General features: G+C 43.5%; 1 protein-coding gene across 1 annotated transcript in view; it reads left to right on the forward strand.

Annotated features, from left to right (window-relative positions):
• The first annotated feature begins 632 nt into the window (after window positions 1-632).
• The window catches only part of hspg2 (heparan sulfate proteoglycan 2), a 473886-nt gene continuing 451379 nt past the window's right edge, over window positions 633-23139 (forward strand). Inside the window, 1 exon segment of the mRNA XM_067970061.1 lies at window positions 633-996. Coding sequence (XP_067826162.1) covers window positions 928-996 — 69 coding nt within the window. The 5' untranslated portion in view covers window positions 633-927.

Genomic DNA, 23139 nt, shown 5'->3' on the forward strand with positions numbered 1-23139 from the left:
TGGACTGGTGCTATCTCCCTTTTTAAATATAGGAATCACATTATCTGTCCGCCAGTCCTCTGGCACTATTCCCTTTTCTAATGAATTTTATATATATGTAATAATGCCTCTGCTATCTCTTACCTAACTTCTTTTAAAATGTGGGGATGCAATCCACCCGGACCAGGGCTTTTATCCTTTCTAAGTTTGATTTATTTTTACAATCATCTCCCCTCTTTCCATCTTAAATGTCTTTATATCTTTTTTGATCAGCTCCTCCGCCAGTGTAGCACTCGCTCAGTGAAAGTAGGGTGCTAAAGTGTGCATTGAGGGGCACCCCCCTCAAAATAATATTGACAAATTGCACTGAAGTGTCAGCCTGGATTAGGTGCTCAAGTCTTTGGAGTGGGGTTGGAAGACATGACATTTTGACTCAAGAGGCGAGAGTGCTGTCTAAGAGTTCATATATTGGCAAAATGACCAAACTGAGACTGAAAAGTTGAATTTGTTGGTGAACAGCTCTTGGGATTCCGGCACTGTCATCTGGCGGTGCTGGAAAGAAGTTAACTCCGTTCCTGAGATTCCAGTCCGGAGAGTGGGAGGTTAAGGGGCTGGAACAGGAGTTGGATCCATTCCTGGAAATCCATGGACTGGCTTGTGCGGGATCAGGGAGAGGAGTCTGGAGCTCAGACGGCGAGGGCGGCAGATCGAAGGGGGTAAAAGGAGACTGGAGCTGAAGTTTGAGGAACTTCTCATTGCCCCTCCGGGCTGTGAAGGAGCGGGACGACCTGGACCTGTGTTTGATGCAGAGAAAGAAGCAGGCGGGACAGGACAGGGACAGAAGAGTCCAGGACGGTGCAGCTCCGACTGAAGGACTTTGATTTACTTTTTTTCCCCCCCACCCCCAGCGGGCGGTCACCGGGAACTTTTTGGTTGGGAAATAAAGAAATGGGACGGAGAAAAGTTTCGTTGGGTCCCTGCTGGCTCCTCATCCCAGTTCTTTTGCTCTCCTTTTCTGTGAGTACAAGTGCCCGGTTTTTTAAAACGTTTTTCGGTGCATTGAGACCAGTTAATGTGGTGCGGGCGGGCGACTTTCAAAAAAAAAAGTTTTCAAACATCTGAAGAAGTTGTATAAACTTTGAGTTCAGCCATGACCCGGGGTAGGAAAGGTCGCGGGACACTTTGGGGAAACTTGGATCAGTTGTATATTTGAGTTTGGTTCAAATACTTGAGTATATTTGTGTAAAGTTGCTACCAGATAGCAGCAAAGGCTAATTTTATCCAGCCTGGATCTGTTGCTATGTCTTACAACCTATTCATAGTTTCCTCTAAATCAGTCTGTCCATCTCCTGGCCCCATATTATTTCTGCATATATATATATATATATTTATTATGTTAGAATCCTTGTTCGCAGCTTGAAAAGATGATTATAACTGTAAGAAAAACCTAAGCAAAAAAAAGGGACTCATTTTTAAACTGTAAGACATAATAATAAATAACCGAATTGAATCCTCAGTGCTAAATTTGATTTGGAAAGTTTATTCAGAAGTTGCAGGCTTTATACACACACTTGCTCCAATGGGGCCCTGAGGCACTCACCGAGCCATAGTACTTTATACTGGTGTCCTGAGCAGGTTAGAGACCAAACATCACCCTGCACCCAACTCCACTTCTGCTTTATCCGCCCAGCTGGGTGCATTCTGATCTCTAGCAGCCTGGTTGGTGGCAGGCAGGGAGTGTACATCTCACGGAGGTACTTCGGAAAGATACATACATCTCTTTTGCAGAAACTTCAAACCTGTTTCAGAATCTTTCATTCACCTGGTTTAACTCTTCCAGCTGAGTTGCAGTGCCAGGCTTTGCAAACCTCCTCCAGTGCATTGTTGGAGTAAATGCAAGTCTATTACAGGACATGTTTTCAGTCACTTTATGGAAATGTAAATTGTGAATAGAATAATCTTGGTGCAGTTGTTCTGACAGTTGTGAATCAAGGCTTTGTCAGAATTTGTTTTAATGCAAGGACTCTTACAACACCAGGTTATAGTCCAACAGTTTTATTTGAAAATCACAAGCTTTCGGAGGCTTTCTCCTTCGTCTCCTTTCTCCTTCCTCCGAAAGCTTGTGATTTTCAAATAAAACTGGTGTTGTAAGATTCCTTACATTTGTCCACCCCAGTTCATCACCGGCATCTCCACATCAGAATTTGTTTTAAGCTTGGGATAATTTCCAGAAATTATCCCAAGAAGAATAAGAAATAAGAACATTGTTAAATCAGTTCTTGGCAAACATGCAGCTCAGTTACACTGCCTCTTCATTACACGGCGAGTGCTTAAAAAGCCCTTCAAGGTATTTCAGAGGCACTGTGTGAAACCAATCTAAAAGTTCCGGCTTCATTCTCCTAATAGCTCATTTGGTGAATGTACTGGCCGTCGTGGAACAGAATCCTACAGATCGGGAGAGTTTCAGGTTGGAACCCTGCTCTCTACTGAGTTAAATGATCACTGGAGGTGGAGTAGGGAGGTCTCTATTTGGTTTCTGTGCCCCTAGGCTCAGGATGGGGTGGGCGGGATCCGTGATCCTGAATACAATCCAGTGACTCCTGCTGGAAATTGCATGGGCCAGGATTGGGTTCGAGGCTGCTGTGATACCTCCCATGTTCAAAGAGGCCGCGAAAGACCACTTTCAGTTTCGGTGGGGGCAGAACACTGGTGGCAGTGGATCGGCCGCCCATTATATACAACTCCACACGATTTTCACTTCCATTAAGTTGAGCTTCAAACTCCACATACTCTCCGTCTCTAAGACCACTTACATCCATCTCCGAAACATTGCTTACCTCTGGAATGTTGCCTGCGTGTATCCTGCCCCTACCTCAACCTCTCCATCACTGCGACCTATATACCTGCCCTTTGTCACCCCTGAACTCGACTACTGTAATATTCTCCCAGCCTCCAACTTCAATAAACTCCAACTTATCCAACACACTGTTGGATGTATCCTGTCCCACATTAAGTCCCTCTTGCTCGTCACCCCAGCATTCATTTCACCTACACTGGCTCGCTGTCCTCCAAGGTAGTCAATTTAAAATCATTGTCCTCATCTATAAATTTCTCCATGGCCTTGTCCCATTCTATCTCTGCCATTTCCTCTGTCGCTATATTGCCTCCGAACACACCGATCCTCTGATTCTAGGTGTCTGTACATCCGTTTGACCCACCATTGATGCCAGAGCATTCAACTGCCTTGGTCTTACTCTTCGAATCCTCTTTCCCTAAACCTCTCCATTTTTAAAAAAAAAAGCTCCTGAAAATCCATCTGTTGATGTAGCCTTTGGTAATCCCTCCTAAACTCTCTTCTTGGTGTAGCATCCATTTTCCTTACACCTATTTGTGAAGTGCCTTGGAATGGTTTTTATATTAAAGGCAGTATATAAATGCCAGCTGATGTCATTGTCTTAGGATTATGTGTTTTACTAGAGGGCCATCATAAAAACTCTACCAGCATAAAGTATATTGACTGGTTTTCTGCCATGTTATGCCTGTATACTTGGATATCCTGGTGGGTCTGTGCCACCGTCCTTACTTCTGTCTACATCTCTTGAGTGAGTTCTCAGCCTGACTGCTGGTTAGAGACCTGTAGGTGCATTGTCTCGGAGGTGGGGAAGGAAACGGCATGGATGGATAATCACAGTGATTGATGTTGCTGGTCTTCTATTGATTGAAATCCAAAGTCCACGCTGTCGTTGTGTTGAGATTGTATGGAAATGAGAGACGAGAGAGAGAGTATTGAAAAGCTCCAAGAAAGAGATGAAAATTAGATTACAAAGTAACTGATTCGAGTGCATGCGAGGGAAGGTGTGTGTGTGGTGGGGCAGCAGTCCTACTAGAAAGTGTGCAGGGGCATCGGGTGAGAACAGGATTGAATATCCTGTACACTCAATGACACACTGGTTCACACTTGAACGGTCACTCGGGTGAGGTCCTGAAGAGCTGCTGACAATAGGACAGAACACCAGCATGTCCACCTTCAGGAGAGGAAGGGAGAAAATTGGTGGCTGCAGGTGTTAACCCCCATTCTCAGAAAGCATCTACCCTAAGTGCACAGGGGCCTTTGCCTGTGTGCTGCAACAAGCTTGAGAGCTATTGTAACTGAATCTTCTTTCCATAGATGCAGTATTTTTAGAAAAGCTAATTTTACTTACAATGCTCCTCTTAGAATTGTGGGCTAGTTAGTGCCTTAAAAAGTCTTCGGAAACAGCATAGGAACAGGAGTAGGCCATTCTGCCCCTCGAGCCTGTTCCGTCATTCAGTTCGATCATCTGACCGGCCATTAGGTTTTAATTAAGTTCGGACCATCTCCATGCCCAACGATAAAGACCACTTGCATTGGTGAACCCTCTCTCCTGATGAACTTGAATGGAACCATATTTGCAAGTAGTCTTTCAGATGAGACGTTAAACCGAGGCCCCATCCGCCCTCTCAGGTGGATGTAAACGATCCCAGGGCACTATTTTGAAGAAGAGCAGGGGAGTTCTACCCGTTGTCCTGGTCAATATTTATCCCTTAATCAGCATCACTAAAACAGATTATCTGGGCATGGCTGTTTTTGGGATCTTGCTGTGCCTAATTTCTGCTGCTGTGTTTCCTACATTACAACAGTGACTACACTTCAAAAGTACTTCATTGCCTGTATAGCGCTTTGGGGCGTCCAGAGATCGTGAAAGACACTTTGTAAGTGCAAGCTCTTTCGCTTTAGTCTGGGATAGCGGACTCCAGGGAGGAAAATGAAGGCATTTCCCAGTGAGGTACACACTGGTGATAGTGTGGTATACTAGTATCGCACCTGATCGCACCCTGAAACCAGAGGAAGTCAACACATGTTTGATGCAGGCTGAAAATGGACTAGTTTTCATTTGTTGAGAGACAGAATGAGTTAGTACAATAGAACAGTGGAGTTCTCAACAGTTCTTTAAAACTGCTTCAATACTGTAAAAATCTCTCAGCCATAGTAATTCTCATAATGTTGGACCACATCTCCATGAAAAAAGTATTTAACAACCCATGGAATCCTCTGCTTGCCTCCAATCTCTATAGAATTAAAAGTAAAAGGGCAACTGGCCTTCAAGGTCCCTAGTCTGGGTTATATGATGCTGTTCCCTTTGACCTAGGCTGGACAAAAGGAAGATTAAAAAAGAATGACCTTCTCTAGTAATTGAAATCGTCGATGTGAACCAGGTTTCAAAGACGTAATGGCACCTGGCTGGTTTTTTGATATGCTGAGGCCAGGTTGAATGGCACAATCATTGGAGGCAGCGATCAGTGTCTCTCATGTACTGATTGGGCATTAGCTTTCCACAAACCCCAGGTGTCTGCTTCACCAATCTAGATTTGATGAGGTGCTGTTTACAGACAAAAATGTAAACTGGGATGAATCATTTCCTTTTATTAGCTGCAGACCACTCTGTGTATATCACAGTTTCCCCCATACAGAAAAACAGACAGCCCTGCGAGAAAACAGACACTTTCAAACGCGGTACAAGACTGGCGACCCAGAAATTCAATTAAAGCAGAGATAGCACCAGCAGATCTCCTGTGGCATTGCTCATGCTGATAGAACAATAGGGGTATCATCATCAAAGTGTGACAGGAAGTAAGCGACAGTTACAGGAAGTGCTTTGTATATGCAAGACTTTTAATGTTACTTCTTGTCATCTGACACAAGACTGACCCTCGAGTCCATTGCAGTTTTATTTAATTGTTATAAAACATGTGCACTATTTAGGTGAAAACTTCCATAATGTAGTTAGCATTACAATGATGCAGGTGTGTGTGTGTGAGTGTATTAAGCTATTCTTTCTAGATGGAGAATCAGAAGGCTTTTGATGATTACCTTGTTGAGCAGATGCCAGCTGTGGTGTAGCCACGACTCTGACCACTTTTTGCTAAGGTGGAGCTGGAATTAATTCTGGAGAAGTGTTGGTGAGTTTGGCAGCTGAACCTGAACGGACTGCCACCAGGTATAGTTGGCACAAAAGGATTTATCAGCCCGTGCGGCCTGTAAAATGACTCTCTGCACAGTCACCATAATGAAATGGTGCCTGGATATCGTTTTATGTGAATCTTATTCACGTTTCACAAAAGGAGGTGAAACCTTCAAGATTTGTTGCAAAAGTCTATAAAGTTGTTATTGGGCAACTGTTGGCTTCTAACAGGGGGCTGAAGCAGAGAATTGGAGAGTGCCTGTCTGCAGCTGGTATGTAGCTCGGCTGGACTTTTACTGAGGGAGGGGAAAATAGAGTGATTTCATCATAACCTAAAACAAAATCAGCATTGGTCAAGCTGCTGGAGGGAGTTAAGAGATTAGATTATCTGCGGTGGGTAAACATCATAACTTTTGCCGCCGAGTTATTAGAAATCATCAATCGGTTTCTGGGAAGGTGAGCTTTTGAAGAAATAACAGCTCAAATATTTATATTAAGGATAAAATATTTAAACTCCGAATAGCCTGCCAATACTCGGGAGCCTCTGGCTGGAACCATGGCCTCTTGGATGAGGTTCCTGTGGAACTGTATCCCAGCATCAGCTAATGCCCTCTAGACTGTGGGAGCAAATTAAAAGGGGAATATTGTGCTTACAGTGCTTAAACTGTTGGTTCTCCAAAGATGCCTTCTCTATTATTTTCCATTCAGTTGGGAATTGATGTAATGACTTACCGAATCTTACAGCACAGAAGGTTGTAATTCGGCCCACTGGGCTTACACTGCTCTTCAGAAGAGCTATTTAATTAGTCCCACTCCCCTGCCATTTCCCCACAGCTCTGCAATTTTTTCCCCCCCTTCAAGTATTTACCCAATTCCCTTTTGAAAGTTACTGTTGAGTTTGCTTCCATCACCCTTTCAGGCAACGCATTCCAAATCATCAGAACTCGCTGAGTTTTTTTAAAAAAAAACTCATCTCCCCTCTGGTTCTCTTGCAATGGAAATAGGAGGCAAGAACATAAGAAATAGGAGCAGGCATAGGCCATACGGCCCCTCGAGCCTGCTCCGCCATTCAATAAGATCATGGCTGATCTTCAACCTCAACTCCACTTTCCCGCCCTATCCCCATATCCCTTGATTCCCTTAGTGTCCAAAAATCTATTGATCGCAATCCTGAATATACTCAACGACTGAGCATCCACAGCCCTCTGGGGTAGAGAATTTCAAAGATTCACAACCCTCTGAGTGAGGAAATTTCTCCTCGTCTCAGTCCTAAATGGCCGACCCCTTATCCTGAGACTATGACCCTTAGTTCCACACTCTCCAGCCAGGGGAAATTTTTAAATGAATGTTTTATCGTCTCCAGAAATAAAATGGTTGCAACCTTGTGTTTTATATCTTTTAATTGCAGGTAAACAGTGAAAGTTAATTATATAGCATGGACTTTATAAATGATTTTAAAGAGTATTATTATATGCTTAGACTTTGAGTTTGCCCTAGATTTGCATTCTGGTAATTGTTCCTTGCTTTCTTCCTGTCCAACTAAACAAAACTTTCAAGTGAAAATGACACCAGCTAACTGCAGTCTTTATTTTCCTTTCTCTTCAAGCAGAAAACATGCCTTTGGGCGTGGAAACAATTCAGAATTTTGATCTGTGTCGACGATAAGTTAGTCTCCAGCACCGCGAGGGTTAAAGCTGCTCTGCCCTTGGCTCCCGTGTACAAAACCCAGGCCGTGTCCCCAGGCATTCCGCGGCCCTGAGATCAGAGGAAGGATAGGGCTTGCCTGGAAGGAAAGCTGTAATGCCCAAACGAACATGATAGGGAAGGGTTCGGGAAGCTGAATCCATGGATTCTGTCACCTGGCCAGGCGTGTTCAGACTTAATTTAAACCCGTGTGCCAGATAATAATGTCTGGGGGTGTGCAGCAAACTTTCAGCTGCTCTGACACAGGCTGTGTGGTTACTCTGCCCTGGAGCTGTAATAAAGGTGGAATGTACAACTACATGGGAGCACTTTTTAAAAATTAAATTTATGGAGAGTTGATTTGTAATGTTGGTTTCAAATTGAAGTTGAACGAAATGACCAATTATTGCTGAGAGTTTAGAGAGAGGATGGGCCAGTGCGGGGCACAGAATGATCCCAGTGACCCATGGCAGCGGGGTGGGCGAGTGTTGGGCTCTACTGTTGGGTGCTGGGTTCCTGTCATGGGTGCCATGTTAGGATGAGACGCTGAATGTTTCTGAAAAGGGAGAGCGTGCTGTTGAGGGCTGTTCTTGTATACCGTGAAACATACAGAAGAAAGAGAGAACTTGTATTTATACAGTGTCTTGTCATGTCTCTCAGGACACCACAAAGTGCTTCACATCCAGTGAGTTATTTTTTACGTGGGTAAACACGGCAGCAAACTTGTGCTCCGTAAGACCCCACAAGCAGCAAATGAGTTGAATGACCTGTTAATCAGTGGTCCGGCACAGAACCGGTCATTCGGCCCATCGAGTCTAATCCCACTCTCCTGGTTGCTGTCCATATTCTTTAATAATCCTCTTTTTCAAGTAATTCCCTTTTAATAGATATTTCCGGACTCTGCATTGACGACGGTTAGTGGCCGAGAACTCCACATTCTAACCACCCTCTGTCAAGATCTTTTCTCTAACCTCCCCTTTAATTCTTCTTAAATTTGTGCCCTCTCATTATCGTTTTGCCAGCCAGTGGAAATAATATCATCACTATCTACCGTTATGGCGCTTCACAATCTTGGAAGTCCTCTATCAGGTCACATCTCAAACATCTCTGCTCCAGTGGAACAAGCCCCTAACCTCTAACCCCTTATCCCTGGTAACATCCCAATAAATCTACACTGCACTTTTTCTATTATTTTTATATCTTCCCTGTAATGAGATACCCAAAACTGTACACAATACTTCAGCTGCGGCCTAACTAAGATCTTGTACAAGTTCAAACTTCTGGATTAGTTAGGGCATAGAAAACTCCCTTCTCCTCTTTAAATAGAGAGCCATCTTTTTCACCCACCTGAACTGGTTGTAGGTGCCTCAGTGTTAAAGTTTCATCTGAAAAAGACAACTGCAGCGCCCTCTCAATACTGCAGCGAACTCCAACTCTAGCACTCCCTCAATACTGCAGTAAAGTGTCAGGCTAAAGTATTGGTTTTAAGTCCTAATTTTTAGCCCACAAACTTTTGACGTGGAGGTGAGAGTGCTGCCAACTGAGACAAGCTGGCACTTGCGGTGTGGAGGCCTGGCATTGGAGAGCAATGTGTAGCACGGAGATAGTCGAGCAATAAAAAAAAAGGCTGTTTTAAAAGTTACTTGTGTTTTAAACCCTTTGGGGATGCTAGCAGTGTACCTGCTTCACAATGAGAACTTCCATGCACTCTTGTATGCTAGCTTATTGCAAGAGTTCTGTCGATTGGAGAAATGTACGGAAATCATTAACTTAAATCCCATGTTGGACTTGGAAGAAACTAATTTTTGGAGGTCTGCTTTTTATGTTAAACAAAAACAGGCATTTTTGATTAACAAGACAATAAAGGTACTCATTCCTGAGGGTAATTTTATGCCCTTTGTTGTGGAAAACTGCCTCTTTCAGTGCTCACTAACCTTGTCCCACATAGGGGCATTTTCTAATCGGATCTTATTTTTGACAGCAAAATCTATGGCCTTAAGTGTGGCTATAAATCAAGTGAAGGAGTACAGTAATGAAATAAAGAAGAAAGCAGTCAGGGAAAATAAGAGGCAGATGTGCTGGAAAGCACGAAGCGAAGTGAGAGAGTTCTCTGCATTTTGGATTTGCTTAAAGATTTGGGTGATCATATTTTAATTGTACCTATTATAGGATAGGCCATGTCTGGGCAAGGTATCAATAGGCTTCATTGTGTTACAGATCCTTTTTACAAAGAATGTATAGGCAGACTATTTTGATGTAACTGGTCTATGCTGGTGTATATATTTCACATAAGCCTCCTCCCACTCTAATTACCTCTTCCCACCCTGCCCCAGTATTGCTCTCTTCCCTTCTTCCTCATGAATGCTTCAAGCCTCCTGTTAAATGCATCAATACTATCTATTTCAACCACTCTATGTGGCAGCGAGTTCCACATTCTCACCACTCTCTGTGCAAAGACATTCCTCCTGAATTCTTTATTTGATCTGTTAGTGACTATCTTATATTTATGACCCATTGTTCTGGACTCACCCACAAGTGGAAACAGGGTGGACGTGGAGAAACTATCGAACCGATTCATCATTTTAAAGACCTCTATCAGGTCTCCTCTTGTAAAAGAAAGAACTTTTATCTATATAGTGCCTTTCGTGACCTCAGGACGTCCCAAAGCACTTTACAGCCAATGAAGTACTTTTTGAAGTCCATTTTCACAGTTATGTACAGACAAATAGGGACCCCGATATAATAGTTGTCACGATGCAAAATAATAAACATGCGCAAAAAAATTAAGAGATATTCTTGAGTTCATTTCATAACAGTTTAATGATGGACATCAGGGATACCCATGCAAGGTGGAAGTGGGTATGGGGCTGGTTCCATGTATGAATCTGCCTGCTCACATCAAGGTGCTATTTTGTATCATGGCACAAATATGTGGACAGTTGGTTCTGGGCTTCAGCTGATCAGTACAGAGGGGCCAATCCAAGAGTGTAGATATTTGGATGTTGTGAGGTGGAAGGCCTCATCTTTTATTTCAAAGGGTGTGGTTGACGCAGGGAGTACCATAGGATGGCAGTCGATGACTGACTGGCATACAGTACTCCCACCATCAGTAGCTGGCACACTGTCTGCAGCGATGGCTGGTAAACGGTACTCATGACAGTGTTGGAGGGTGTACAGTGCGCCATCGATGGGACTAGACCGAGCCAGCCATATGACAGGACTATCCCTGATCCAGCACCAAGTTTATTTTGAGCATTTGTCTTTATGCCATTCTAACTGCAAAACCTATTTTCTTTACCACCAAGTACAAGACAGCAGGCAGTGCTACAGTAGTGTAGTCATATTTGTTAGTGGACTGGTAATCCAGAGGCCTGGGCTAATAATCCAGAGAACGTGAGTTCAAATTTGAGTTCAGTTTAAAATAAATAGCAGGTATTGGTAAAAGTGACCAACTGGTTGACTTATTTTAAGGCAGGAAACCGGCCATCCTTACCCATTTTGGCTGATATGTGACTCCAATCCCACACTAACGTGGTTGACTCTTAACCAAGTGACTTGATGGGGCAGTTAAATCAAATTAAATAGAAGACCCACCATTACCTTACCAGGGCAACTAGGGATGGGCAATAAATGCCAGCCTTGCCAGTTGTAAACAATTTTACAACACCAAGTTATAGTCCAACAATTTAAAAAACTCTTTGCCAATCCCTCACTTAAACCTCCCCTGTGAAGCTGTATTTAATCTTTAGCGCACACTGTGCCATTCCCTGCCATGCTGCACTGAAAATTAAACAATGGGTAAAATTTGCCTTCTGTGGATGGATATGCTTTTCAAAAACTTAACCCGTTGAAGAACAGCTCGTAGTGAGGCGTTGCCAGTAAGGATAGGGGTTAGTGGCATCGTTCATCTGTTGCACTGCACTTAGCTTTTCCATATAGTTAGACGGCCCTACACTCCTGCTCTGAATGAAGGGATTAATTGCATAATGTGGACACCTGTCAGCTTTTGGCCAAACCAGCTGTATTTCTGATCAGAGAGTGAGTGTGCATTGGAAACGGCAGCAGTGCAGACTGTGGTTTATGTTTCTTTATTGCAGATGAATTAGGGTTCCCTCGGCTGCAGAACAATCATTCCTTAGCAATTTGTTTGATTGGATAATAACTTGAGTGTGGTTTACTGCTTATTGTGCTTTGAGGTGCAACTTGATGCCTGAACTGCTGCAATACGTGTCAGGGCTCCACTGTCTGCTAGTGTTGGAGCTGGGATTTCCTCAGTATTACAGAGAGAGGAGGAGCAAAACTCCCTTCAGAGGGACTAGAGGTCCAGGCAGATTTTCGTAAATCTCGAGTTCTTTTAATTTTATATTTTTGAAACCATTTCAGTGTAGGAATGGCATAGCAGCGTGATTTATACAGACTGCTTAAAATAGCGATGTGACCTATATCGAGGTATATTGGATTTGACAGCAATACAATAAAAGAACTTGCATTTATATAGTGCCTTTCACAACCTCAGGATATCTCAAAGTGCTTCACAGCCATTGAAGTGTAGTCCCTGTTGTAATGTAGGAAATGCGGCAGCCAATTTGCGCACAGCAAGATCCCACAAACAGCAATGTGATAATGATCAGATAATCTGCTACAGGTATTGGTTGATGGATAAATATTGGCCAGGACACTGGGAAGAACTCCCCTGCTCTTGAAATAGTGCCATGGGATCTTTTGCATCCACCTGAGAGGGCAGACGGGACCTTGGTTTAACGTCTTATCTGACACATTGCCTATGACAGTACTGCACTGGAGTTTCAGCCTGGATTATGTGCTCAAGTTTCTGGAGTGGGGCTTGAACCCATGACCTTCTAGCTCAGGCAACCTACGAGCCAGTATGTTTAGGATTGTAGGAGGGGCGCTTGATAGCTGAAAAGGGGCCACTCTTGTTCTTGTTGCCTTGATTGAAATCAGCACAGAGCACATTTAAATCTGAGACTTCCCTTGTCTGTACGGCTCAGTGCATTTACTTGCTGAACCAGCTTCCCGTAAGCTTTTTTTTTAAACTTGAAAACTGGTGAAAGGAGGATCAAAAGGATCTAATGAGTAAAAGATGAGGTGAGAAATCTAACTGGAGAATTGTGGATTATAAATTGACTTGGCATAGCTGACAAAGTGAGAGAACCATTTTATATTAGATGTGTTGAGATAAAATCTACAATCACAGATCAGCCAAGGCTATGAAGGGAAAACAGGTGAACATTTCGGGCGGGGACTTTTTTTTTCTAAAATTGTGGTCTAGAGAGAACACGGTGTTAGGGGAAAAAGACTGGTTTTCATGTCGACCCGTAGGTGGGTATAAGGAAGCACAGAAATTATGACTTCAAAGAATTCAGTAAAAAAAAATGTGTACCTATGTGTACATGTACGCAGTGGGAATAAGACTGATTTTGGCACTGGTTTATAAAAACTACCAGAAAAATATTTTTAAAAAAATTACCAAAACCGTTTCATAGCCCCACAGGTATAAAAATGGAAACTCCATTACATATTTACGTGGTTGTGAAATGGCTGTGGTAAATTTTGGCTCAAAACCTTCTTAAATTAAGTCTGAAATTGAATCTCAGGAGCACGCAACTGTGCAGTTTAGAGGAAATGACTGTTATGGAAAGCATTGACTGCTGTGTGATTGGGAGAAACCGCAAATTTGCAAAACAGTACTGTGTGGATGAAAGGAGGCTCGTCAATGTCAGTCTTGACTCAGTGGTAATGTTCTCGCCTCTGAGTCAGATGGTTGTGGGTTCAAGTCCCACTCCAGAGACTTGAGCACATAATCCAGGCTGGCACATCTGTCCAGTACTGAGGGAGTGCTGCACCATTGGAGATGTTGTCTTTTGGATGAGATGTTAAACCGAGGCCCTGTCTGCCCCCTCAGGTGGATGTAAAAGATCCCACGGCACTATTCGAAGAAGACCAGGGGCGTTCTCCCCGTGTCCTGGCCGATACTTATCCTCCAAACAACACCTAGGACAGATGATTAGGTCATTTATTTTATTGGTGTGTGGGAGCTTGCTGTGCGTAAATTGACTGCCACGTTTCCCTACATTACAACAGTGACTACACATCAAAAGTAATTAATTGGTTGTAAAGCGCTTTGGGACATCCTGAGGTTGTGAAAGGCGCTATATAAATGCAGGCCTGGTTTCTTTTTAGCATGATATTCGGTCACTGCGGATGGGGTAAGGTTTGCAGGTACACTCTGCACGCCCGGGTTTCCTAGTTTCTCTTTCTGCCCCCTCCCATCTCCCTTGGGTCATCACATAATCATTCATTCCCCAGCTGAGAGGACAAACAAGCTCACTGGTCATTTTCAGTGCCGCTTCTCAATTGTGGGGGCTGGGAACTTTATCTCCTCTCAGTACCTGCCTTTGGTTCGCCTCTGTGGAGGAGGATGGGGAGATTCAAGGTTCAAGTCACAAGGTTCGATGCTGCTCTACAACGTAAAAATGCAGAGACACAACACAAAATCGAGTTACAGCCGTGTACAGGTCACACCAGTGGTATAATGTTTGCTGTGGTAAAATCAATGATAGCACAAGGTTGATAAATCATTAAAAACCTGCCACAGCTATACTCCTGATTTTACAGTTCTTGGTGCCCAATAAATCGGTTTGCAGAAGAATGCTGTTGCTGCATTTACACAACCGCTCGGTCTCCTCCGCTCGAGTCAGATTGATCCTTGACTTTACATTTACACAATAACTTACCGAGGTCAGTGTGACGTAACCTGCTTTGCTTCATTGCAGTGATTGCAGTGTAAACGTACCGTGTGATTCCTTTGCAAGCGTGCATTTTGATAAAAATAAACAACTAATTAAACTCTGACTGGAAGTAGGCTCAGTGCTGTGGAAGAGCAGAGGGATTTGGGGGAACAGCTTCACGGGACATTAAAGGCAGCACCTCAGGTTAATAAAGCTGTGAAAAAAAAGTTAATTGAATTCTAGGATTTATCACAAGAGGTAGAGAATATGAAAGCCAAGAGGTAATGATGAGCCTCGGGTAAAACCTTAAGACCTGTAATACTTGCGTGCAGTAATGGGCTCAATACAACAAGAAAATTTCAAATAAAATTGTTGGACTATAACCTGGTGTTGTAAGATTCTCTACAATAAGACGGAGAGGGTACAACAGACATTCACTGTGCTGCTGCCTGGTATAAGGAAATACAAATAAAAGCAAGGGTTTAAAAATTGTGTCTTTTTTCGTCACATCAATGCAGATTTCGGGGCGATATGATCAAAGTGTTTAAAATTCTGAAAGGTTGGGACAGAGTAGATAGAATCAGACTGTTTCCAGTAGTTGAGGGGCCATAGATACAAGATTAAATCTAAGGGATTTAGAACAGAGGGCAGGAGAAACTTCTTCACACACAGTTGTGAGGCTGTTGAATTCACTTCCAGGGTTGATGGATGAGGCAGAAACTGTCAACTTTCAAGATTAGATTGGATGGTGGATGAAGGAAAAGGGGTTGAAGGGACGTGGGAACAGGGGGGTAAATATGATTGGAACTATTTGCTCGGGTGGAGGGTAAACATCGACACGGACTGGTTGGGCTGAATGGCCTGTTTCCATATTGTATCTTCTATGTATTTCTTTGGTTTTACTTCTTGGAAGTCATGTTGCAACCGATGGCCAAATACTGTTACAACATCACCCAGTGAAACTCTTTAAGAAATTTTGTCGAGAGAAAATAGCTATAATCCGAAAGCATTGTTACAAAGAAATCTGCCCTGTACTAGGGGAAAGTTTCAGTTCGGCTGGTAGAAAGTGCTGCAGTTTATAGTCTTGGTCCTTGAAGACAGATTTCCCACAAACCAGATCTACGGTGGTTCAGAAATTTGCTTCCATCAGCTTGTGGTTTCCTATGTGAACCCTCTATGGAGTCTGTTTTTTTTATGCCGTGCCGACATCTCATTCAGCTGGTAACCAGTGAAATTACATTGCAATTTAAAAAAAAGCACAGATGGAATCTCTCGTGGGGGCAGCTTTCTGTTCCTTTCGGCAGAACTCACCAGCCATGATTGTTTCTGAACCCAGAGGTAACACTTAATAAATAGATTTTTAAAAAATAATTAATTTTGGGGACGTGGGCATCACCGGCAAGGCTGGCATTTATTGCCTATCCCTAGTTGCCCTTGAGAAGGGGGTGGTGGGCCGCCTTCTTGAACCGCTGTGTATGTAGCTGAGAGGTTTGCTAGGCCACTTCGGAGGGCAGTTAAAAATCAACTAAATTGGGTGGGACTGGAGTCACGTATAGGCCAGACCGGGTAAGGACGGCAGAATTCCTTCCCTAAAGGACAGTGGTGAACCTTTTTGGGTTTTTACGACAAGCCAACAGCTTCGTGGTCACTTTTACTGACGCCAGCTTTTTATTTTTCCAGATTTTGTTTAAATTCTCAAATCGCCCCGGTGGGATTTGAACTCTTGTTCTCTGGATTGCTAATCCAGTAACGTAACCACTACACTCCTGTACCCACGATTTGCTGCAGGTCTCCAGTATCTTTAAAGCAGCCAAAATCTCCACTGCCATCGTACTGTGCGCGGGCACTTGTTGAGAGTTACTTACTGATGCTGTGTTAGGACACAGACATATCTCAAATGTTTCTGATCCCAGGAGTATGTCCAGTATAAACACTATGACCAACTCAGCTATGTTCCTCTGACCATAGGCTGGCACTCCAGTGTCAGGCTGTTCTCAGCACTGCACGTCTTGAGATGGGATGAGGTGTTCCCTCTGGTGCCAGCAGTGACTATTTGATGATGGAAATATTTCCACAGCAGTCAATCCATGGCTGGAATGGACTCTTACTCATCGCAGGACTCTATTTAAGCCACAGAAGACCAGCAGGAGCAAACATCAGCAGCAACAGCTGGTCTCGATGCTCAGCGCCAGCTTTCAGTAACTGCTGTGGTACTTGGCCACACGGATTGGAACCGATACAGCCAGCAGTAGGGAGGCGCACGCACTCTCTGTTTTACCGTTAATAGTTTTAGCCGCACAATGAAGTGATACCCTCCACTTTTCTGTTTGTTGAATTGCTTAGGTTTTGTTATTATCAGTTTGTGTGAATATAGAACATCTGTTCATAGTTATGCCATTAGGACATCATGGGGAGGTTGAGTTAAAATGTGTCAAAAAATCATTGATTGATTTAAGTAATAACATTATATCATTTCTTGTAGTTAACCTGCTGTGGGGGTTGGTTCAGTGAATGCAGGTGTTGTACCATCCCTTCAATCTTCCACGGGATGTGATGGTATGTACGAGGGTGAGAGGGGCTTGCCCTCTTCCAGACGTTCAGGCCATTGGCGAATTCTCTTGGCTGAGCTGTGATGTGCGTTTGAGGAAGGGAGGGGAAGGAGAATCAAGTTGAATAATGGCTTCTCTGGGGTGAGGAGTTTGATATGGAATTTCACAGCTGGCAGCCATAAAAATGAGAACAGTGTTGTCACTGGGGTTTTGTTGAAGTCTAACCGTGGGCGTGTGCAGTTTTTGTACTGTGACCACTTGAACTGTGGAAAAAGCCCCGAAGTCCTGTTGTAGATTTGATCTTCCAAACTTGTCTTGTGTCGACTGTGTACTAAAAATGGAGAAATAGGAACAGGAGTAGGCCATTCAGCCTGTTCCGCCATTCAATTAGATCATGGCTAACCTGTTCACCTCAACTCCATTTACCCGCCTATGATCTGTATCCTTTGATACCCTTACTGAACACAATTATATCAATCTCAGTCTTGAACATTTCGACTGTTCCAGCATCCACAGCCTTTTGGGGGAGCGAGTTCCAGATTTCCACTACTTTGTGTGCCTGCTGATTTCACTCCTAAATGACCTAGCTCTAATTTTAAGATTGTGCCCCCTTGTTCTGGATTCTCACACCAGAGGAAATAGTTTATCATTTTAACCACGTCGATTAGACCACCCATCAAACGTCTAACTTCAAGGGAATACAAATCCAGTTTATGCAACCGGTCCTCGTAATTTAACCCTTTAAGTCCTGGTATAATTCTGGTGAATCTGCGCTGTACCCCCTCAGAGCTACCTTTCCTGAGGTGCGGTGCCCAAAACTGAACGCAGCACTCCAGATGGGGTCTGACCAAGGCTCTATACAACTGAAGTATAGTTTCTTCACTTTTGAATTCCAAACCCCCTTGAGATAAAGGTCAACATTCCATTAGCCTTTTTTAAAATTACTTTTTGTACCTGGGCCCCCAAATAAATCCCTTTGCTTCTCCACAGCTCCTAGTCTCTGACCATTAATAAACTATTCTGATTTGTCTTTCTCCGATGCAAAGTGGATGACCTCGTACTCCCCTACATTGAAGTTTATCTGCCCACTCATTTAGTCTGTCTACGTCCCTTTGTAACTTCTTCCTCCCATCCGCACAACTTACAGTGCCTCTGCTATATACGTTAGTGTGAAGGACTGGTGGCTGTAGCCTGTCATCAGTGGCTGTACTGGTGGGAGAGATTTGAGGAAAAGGGATTGACACACAAGAAATATCATGGGCAAATTTTATATCTTTTTTGAGCTCTCGTAGTTCCCGCAATGGCTTGATAGGCTGGTGTGATACTGAATCACTCAGATTAGGTGGGTCTCAGCGGCAATCCTTTTTATGTGCTGAGTTAGGCAGTGGGTTATTATAAGTAACATCAGTGTACTTGTTGAATGGAGGTCCCGATTGGTGAAAAGCGTGAACATTGGGACCAGACCTGCCTCTGCTGCCTGTTGGGATATTGGAGTCATAGAGAGTCATACAGCACGGATAGAGGCCCTTCGGCCCATCGTGTCCGCGCCGGCCATCAGCCCTGTCTACTCTAATCCCATATTCCAGCATTTGGTCCGTAGCCTTGTATGCTGTGGCATTTCAAGTGCTCATCCAAATGCTTCTTGAATGTTGTGAGGGTTCCTGCCTCCACAACCCTTTCAGGCAGTGAGTTCCAGACTCCAACCACCCTCTGGGTGAAAAAGTTCTTTCTCAAATCCCCTCTAAACCTCCCGCCTTTTACCTTGAATCTATGTCCCCTTGTTATAGAACCCTCAACGAAGGGAAAAAGCTCCTTAGTATCCATCCTATCTGTGCCCCTGATAATTTTGTACACCTCAATCATGTCCCCCCTCAGCCTCCTCTGCTCCAAGGAAAACAAACCCAATCTTCCCAGTCTCTCTTCATAGCTGAAGCGCTCCAGCCCTGGTAACATCCTGGTGAATCTCCTCTGCACCCTCTCCAAAGCGATCACATCCTTCCTGTAGTGTGGCGACCAGAACTGCACACAGTACTCCAGCTGTGGCCTAACCAGTGTTTTATACAGCTCCATCATAACCTCCTTGCTCTTATATTCTATGCCTCGGCTAATAAAGGCAAGTATCCCATATGCCTTCTTTACCACCTTATCTACCTGTTCCGCCGCCTTCAGGGATCTGTGAACTTGCACACCAAGATCCCTCTGACCCTCTGTCTTGCCTAGGGTCTTCCCATTCATTGTGTATTCCCTTGCCTTGTTAGTCCCTCCAAAGTGCATCACCTCGCACTTTTCCGGGTTAAATTCCATTTGCCACTGTTCCGTCCATCTGACCAACCCATCTATATCGTCCTGCAGACTGAGGCTATCCTCCTCACTATTTACCACCCTACCAATCTTTGTCTAGCCTCGCACATGGAGAATGGGCACTTGACTGAGGTAATGGAGGGTTACCAGTGTCTGTGGAACCACACACAGCACAAGCGGACTAGGAGGGGAGCAGAGAAACCCGGAAGGGAAAAATAATTGAAGTCTTCACCTGGGGGGAGGGTTTGGAAAAGGCCGTCTTAAGAAGGAGCAAAGCACGATCATTAATAAGGTGCTGCTGACGGTACAAATAATTTCTGAATTCTATCAATCCATTTTGGATGAATTTATGGCAAGTGACATTGTGATAGACAAAACAAATGATTGAGACTGTCAGTGCTTGCTTAAACATGAAGGAGGTATCAAGGATAAAGGCCTAACAAAGGAAGATTTCACAAAGTATGAATTCTTTAGGAAGCAAATACGATGCTTTATTGATAAATGGTATCAGATTTCTGACAACTCTGTATGTAAACAACACATAATGGCATTTGAAGATTGTAGGGGTGAAATTCTTCCTGTCACAGATTTTACCAAAATATATTATCTCTAAAATTGTTGACAGGATGACTTGAACCTCATATGTGGATCTGTTCCATTTGATTTTCTGCCCATCTCTGCGGCTGACTGATGCCAATGTTTTGGGTTTTGACCAGCACTATAATATGCTGTGGGTTTCCTCACGGGTCTCTGTCTCAGCACAAGACCTTTATCAGATGTTTACAATGAAAATTAGATGTTGCTCAATCCCACCGTTCTCCCGGGAAAGTCATTGAGTCATTCTCCCTTGCAGATACAAGAATGTAATTCAATTAATTCATTTGACTTGCCTTCATATTGTGAGCCTATTGCACAATGTGTGGGATTGGATGAGTTGTTAAATGTACAATGTTAGTGCAGAATCTCTCTGCTCCAAAATACACACCCAGTTCTGCAGTTGGTCTTTACTTCACTACTGTTAATTAAATATGATGTGGAGATGCCGGTGATGGACTGGGGTTGACAATTGTAAACAATTTTACAACACCAAGTTATAGTCCAGCAATTTTATTTTAAATTCACAAGCTTTCGGAGATTTTCTCCTTCCTCAGGCAAATGTTTGCTCAGGAAACATTTGCCTGAGGAAGGAGAAAATCTCCGAAAGCTTGTGAATTTAAAATAAAATTGCTGGACTATAACTTGGTGTTGTAAAATTGTTTACAATTGTTAATTAAATAAGGTGACGTTGCTCCCTTTACGTTTCGCAGTTGGAGGGTAAATCTTTGTCTTTTCCAGTTATGAGCATTATTTTGCTGTTTAACTTTTAACCATCATATGAGCAAGAGGTGCAGATTCTGCCTGGATCTTTCAGAACCTCTAGCGAAGGTTTTGTGACTTTCAAACAACGGTGTTTCTCGTAGTGAGTTGCCCATATCTTTTCAGTTGATTTTTCTCTAAGTGACGGGCCAACAACAGCATTCCCTCGTTGTACTAATAATCAAACCCTTCCATTTAATGGGCCTGTTTTCACCTTGAAGCTTGCTGCTCATATTTCTGTTTGAGGATACAGGAACAGACTGTGTAAATAAATTCCCTGATAAAAAAGATGCATGCCTTTCTGCCACCCACAGATTGATTAGTGATTTTTTTGTTGTTTTGTCTGGTAATTGTCTGCCGGGAGGAGGTTAGTGGTATGTTTGCCGAGCATGACTGACCTCTTTCTGTCTCACTCTTGAGTCCAGTTTCCGTGACCAATTGGAGTCATCAAGGAGCACATTACCCCAGCGTAAATCACCGTGGGATTTCTGTGCTGCCCAGGGTCTACTATAGGTTTGCAAACCATTATACCAAGCTCCTCCCTGTTACACTTTGAGATGTGTTTATATGGCTCTCTTCTTGGCCTAGGATTATGTGCACCTTTTACTTTAATCTGCTTTATTTGTGGCTCATTAAAACATTTAAAGGGTAGCTTCTTTCAATAGTGAATTGTCCATCTTAAAATACACATAGTTAATAGAATTGAGGTGGGACTGGATAATGTAGAGAGTTACAACATTGAACTTGCAACTAGGCCATGGATTTGAAGGCAGCCTAACTGACTTCTGTCTATGATCCAAGTTGATTAGAGTTTGTCCCTTCTCTGCCGAGTTCCTGTTTCCCCCTCAATACATAAAGATCACCCAAATCTATTTTTATTACCAATTTTAAAACTTTTTTTTGAGTTTTTATTTTTAGCGTTAAAACGGGAGAAAATCAGTGAGTTGAAGAAAATTGGACCCAAAAGGTCCGGGTCAATTCAGAGAAAAGCGGTTTAAGGAAAAAGAAAAGTTTACTTTGAACGTCGCGAAAACTGGGGAAAACAAGGGGAGAATTACACAAGTTACAGTAAAGATAAATGACAAGCCACAATTATTTACACAATTCATAGTCACTGCTTTTATGGGGCTCAGCATCGGAGTGTAACTTAATCCCTAGATAGGTTCTTCAATTATACTTTTAATTTAAAAAAAAATATTTATCTTTATTGTTTTGGTTCCAACCACCTTACCTGCTGCTTTGGTGGGATAATAAAAATCGTTCAACAATACGCACAGGGAAATAATTACGATCTTGCTTTTAGTTTTTTAAAAAAAGGTGTTGGTGTGTGACTTTAGTCAGTCTTTGCTGATCTCGCACTTGAGGTGATTATCAGTGTGATAACTGAGTAGGTGCACTGCCATCCTTACTCCATACCAAACTCGGAATGAAAGATTGACGTTCACTGCAACAACAACAAGTGTCTTGCGTTTATATAGCGTTCTTTAACGTAGTAAAACATCCCAAGGTGCTTCACGGGAGCATAATCGGACAAAATTTCACATCGAGCCAATGAAGGAGACACTAGGACAGGTGACCAAATGCTTGGTTTTAAGGAGCGCCTGAAAGGAGGAGAGACACAGCAGTACATAAAGATCCACGCCCCCTTAAAACAAATCCACATGGCTCAGCTTTAGTTCCTTTTCCTGCTGAAAACGGGGCCCAGAGATGGAAGCACATGACTGCCCAGTTCGTTCCGATTTGCCACTTAAATTTATCAGTGGAAATCAGTAAAAACTGATTTTAATAATTCCTACCATTACAGTGCAGACCTGCCAGTAGTCATTAAATTGGCTGTCTCATTCAGGCAGCTACTGTGGGAAACAGGTGGGTCGCACTGGTTCAGTAAGGGATAACCACCTGAGGTCGGAATGAAGAATCATGTGGAAGGAGCTTTCTTCATTCCACAACTCCACACACTTTTTTTAGGTGTTTAGCTCAGCTTGACCGGGTTCCTGGGAAACCGCATGCTGGGAATGCTGATGAAAATGTTATCGTGATGTTGCAGATAAGCCATGCTGCCTGAGATCTCCTAGTCCTGCAACATAACCTGGGGAAGAATGACTGCCTTAGTTGTGTGCCAGGTGAGCGTGAGTTTGTGGCAATCTGACTTGACAGTGAAGGCAGGGCCTGTGAAATAGTGCTGCTTCCTGGCCATCTCTTAAGCAGGTTTTGATTGATGGCATATACAGGACTACCAGATCGCACATCAGGTAAGCATTGTCTAGATTTGATTGCAGTGCAAAGCCGCACACCCTTTGGATTGGACGGGGTGTTATGGATGCTGTGCAGAAACTCTTTTTTCCCCCCCCCCCCCCCCCCCCCCCCACCTCCAATCTTGAGGGGGGTGGACTGCAGCAACTCGCCAAGGCTTCTTCGACAGCATCTCCAAACCCGCGACCTCTACCACCTAGAAGGACAAGAGCAGCAGGTACATGGGAACAACACCACCTGCACGTTCCCCTCCAAATCACACACTATCCTGACTTGGAAATATATCGC

Source organism: Heptranchias perlo, chromosome 32 (assembly GCF_035084215.1).
Source record: "Heptranchias perlo isolate sHepPer1 chromosome 32, sHepPer1.hap1, whole genome shotgun sequence".
In the NCBI taxonomy this organism is placed as follows: domain Eukaryota; kingdom Metazoa; phylum Chordata; class Chondrichthyes; order Hexanchiformes; family Hexanchidae; genus Heptranchias; species Heptranchias perlo.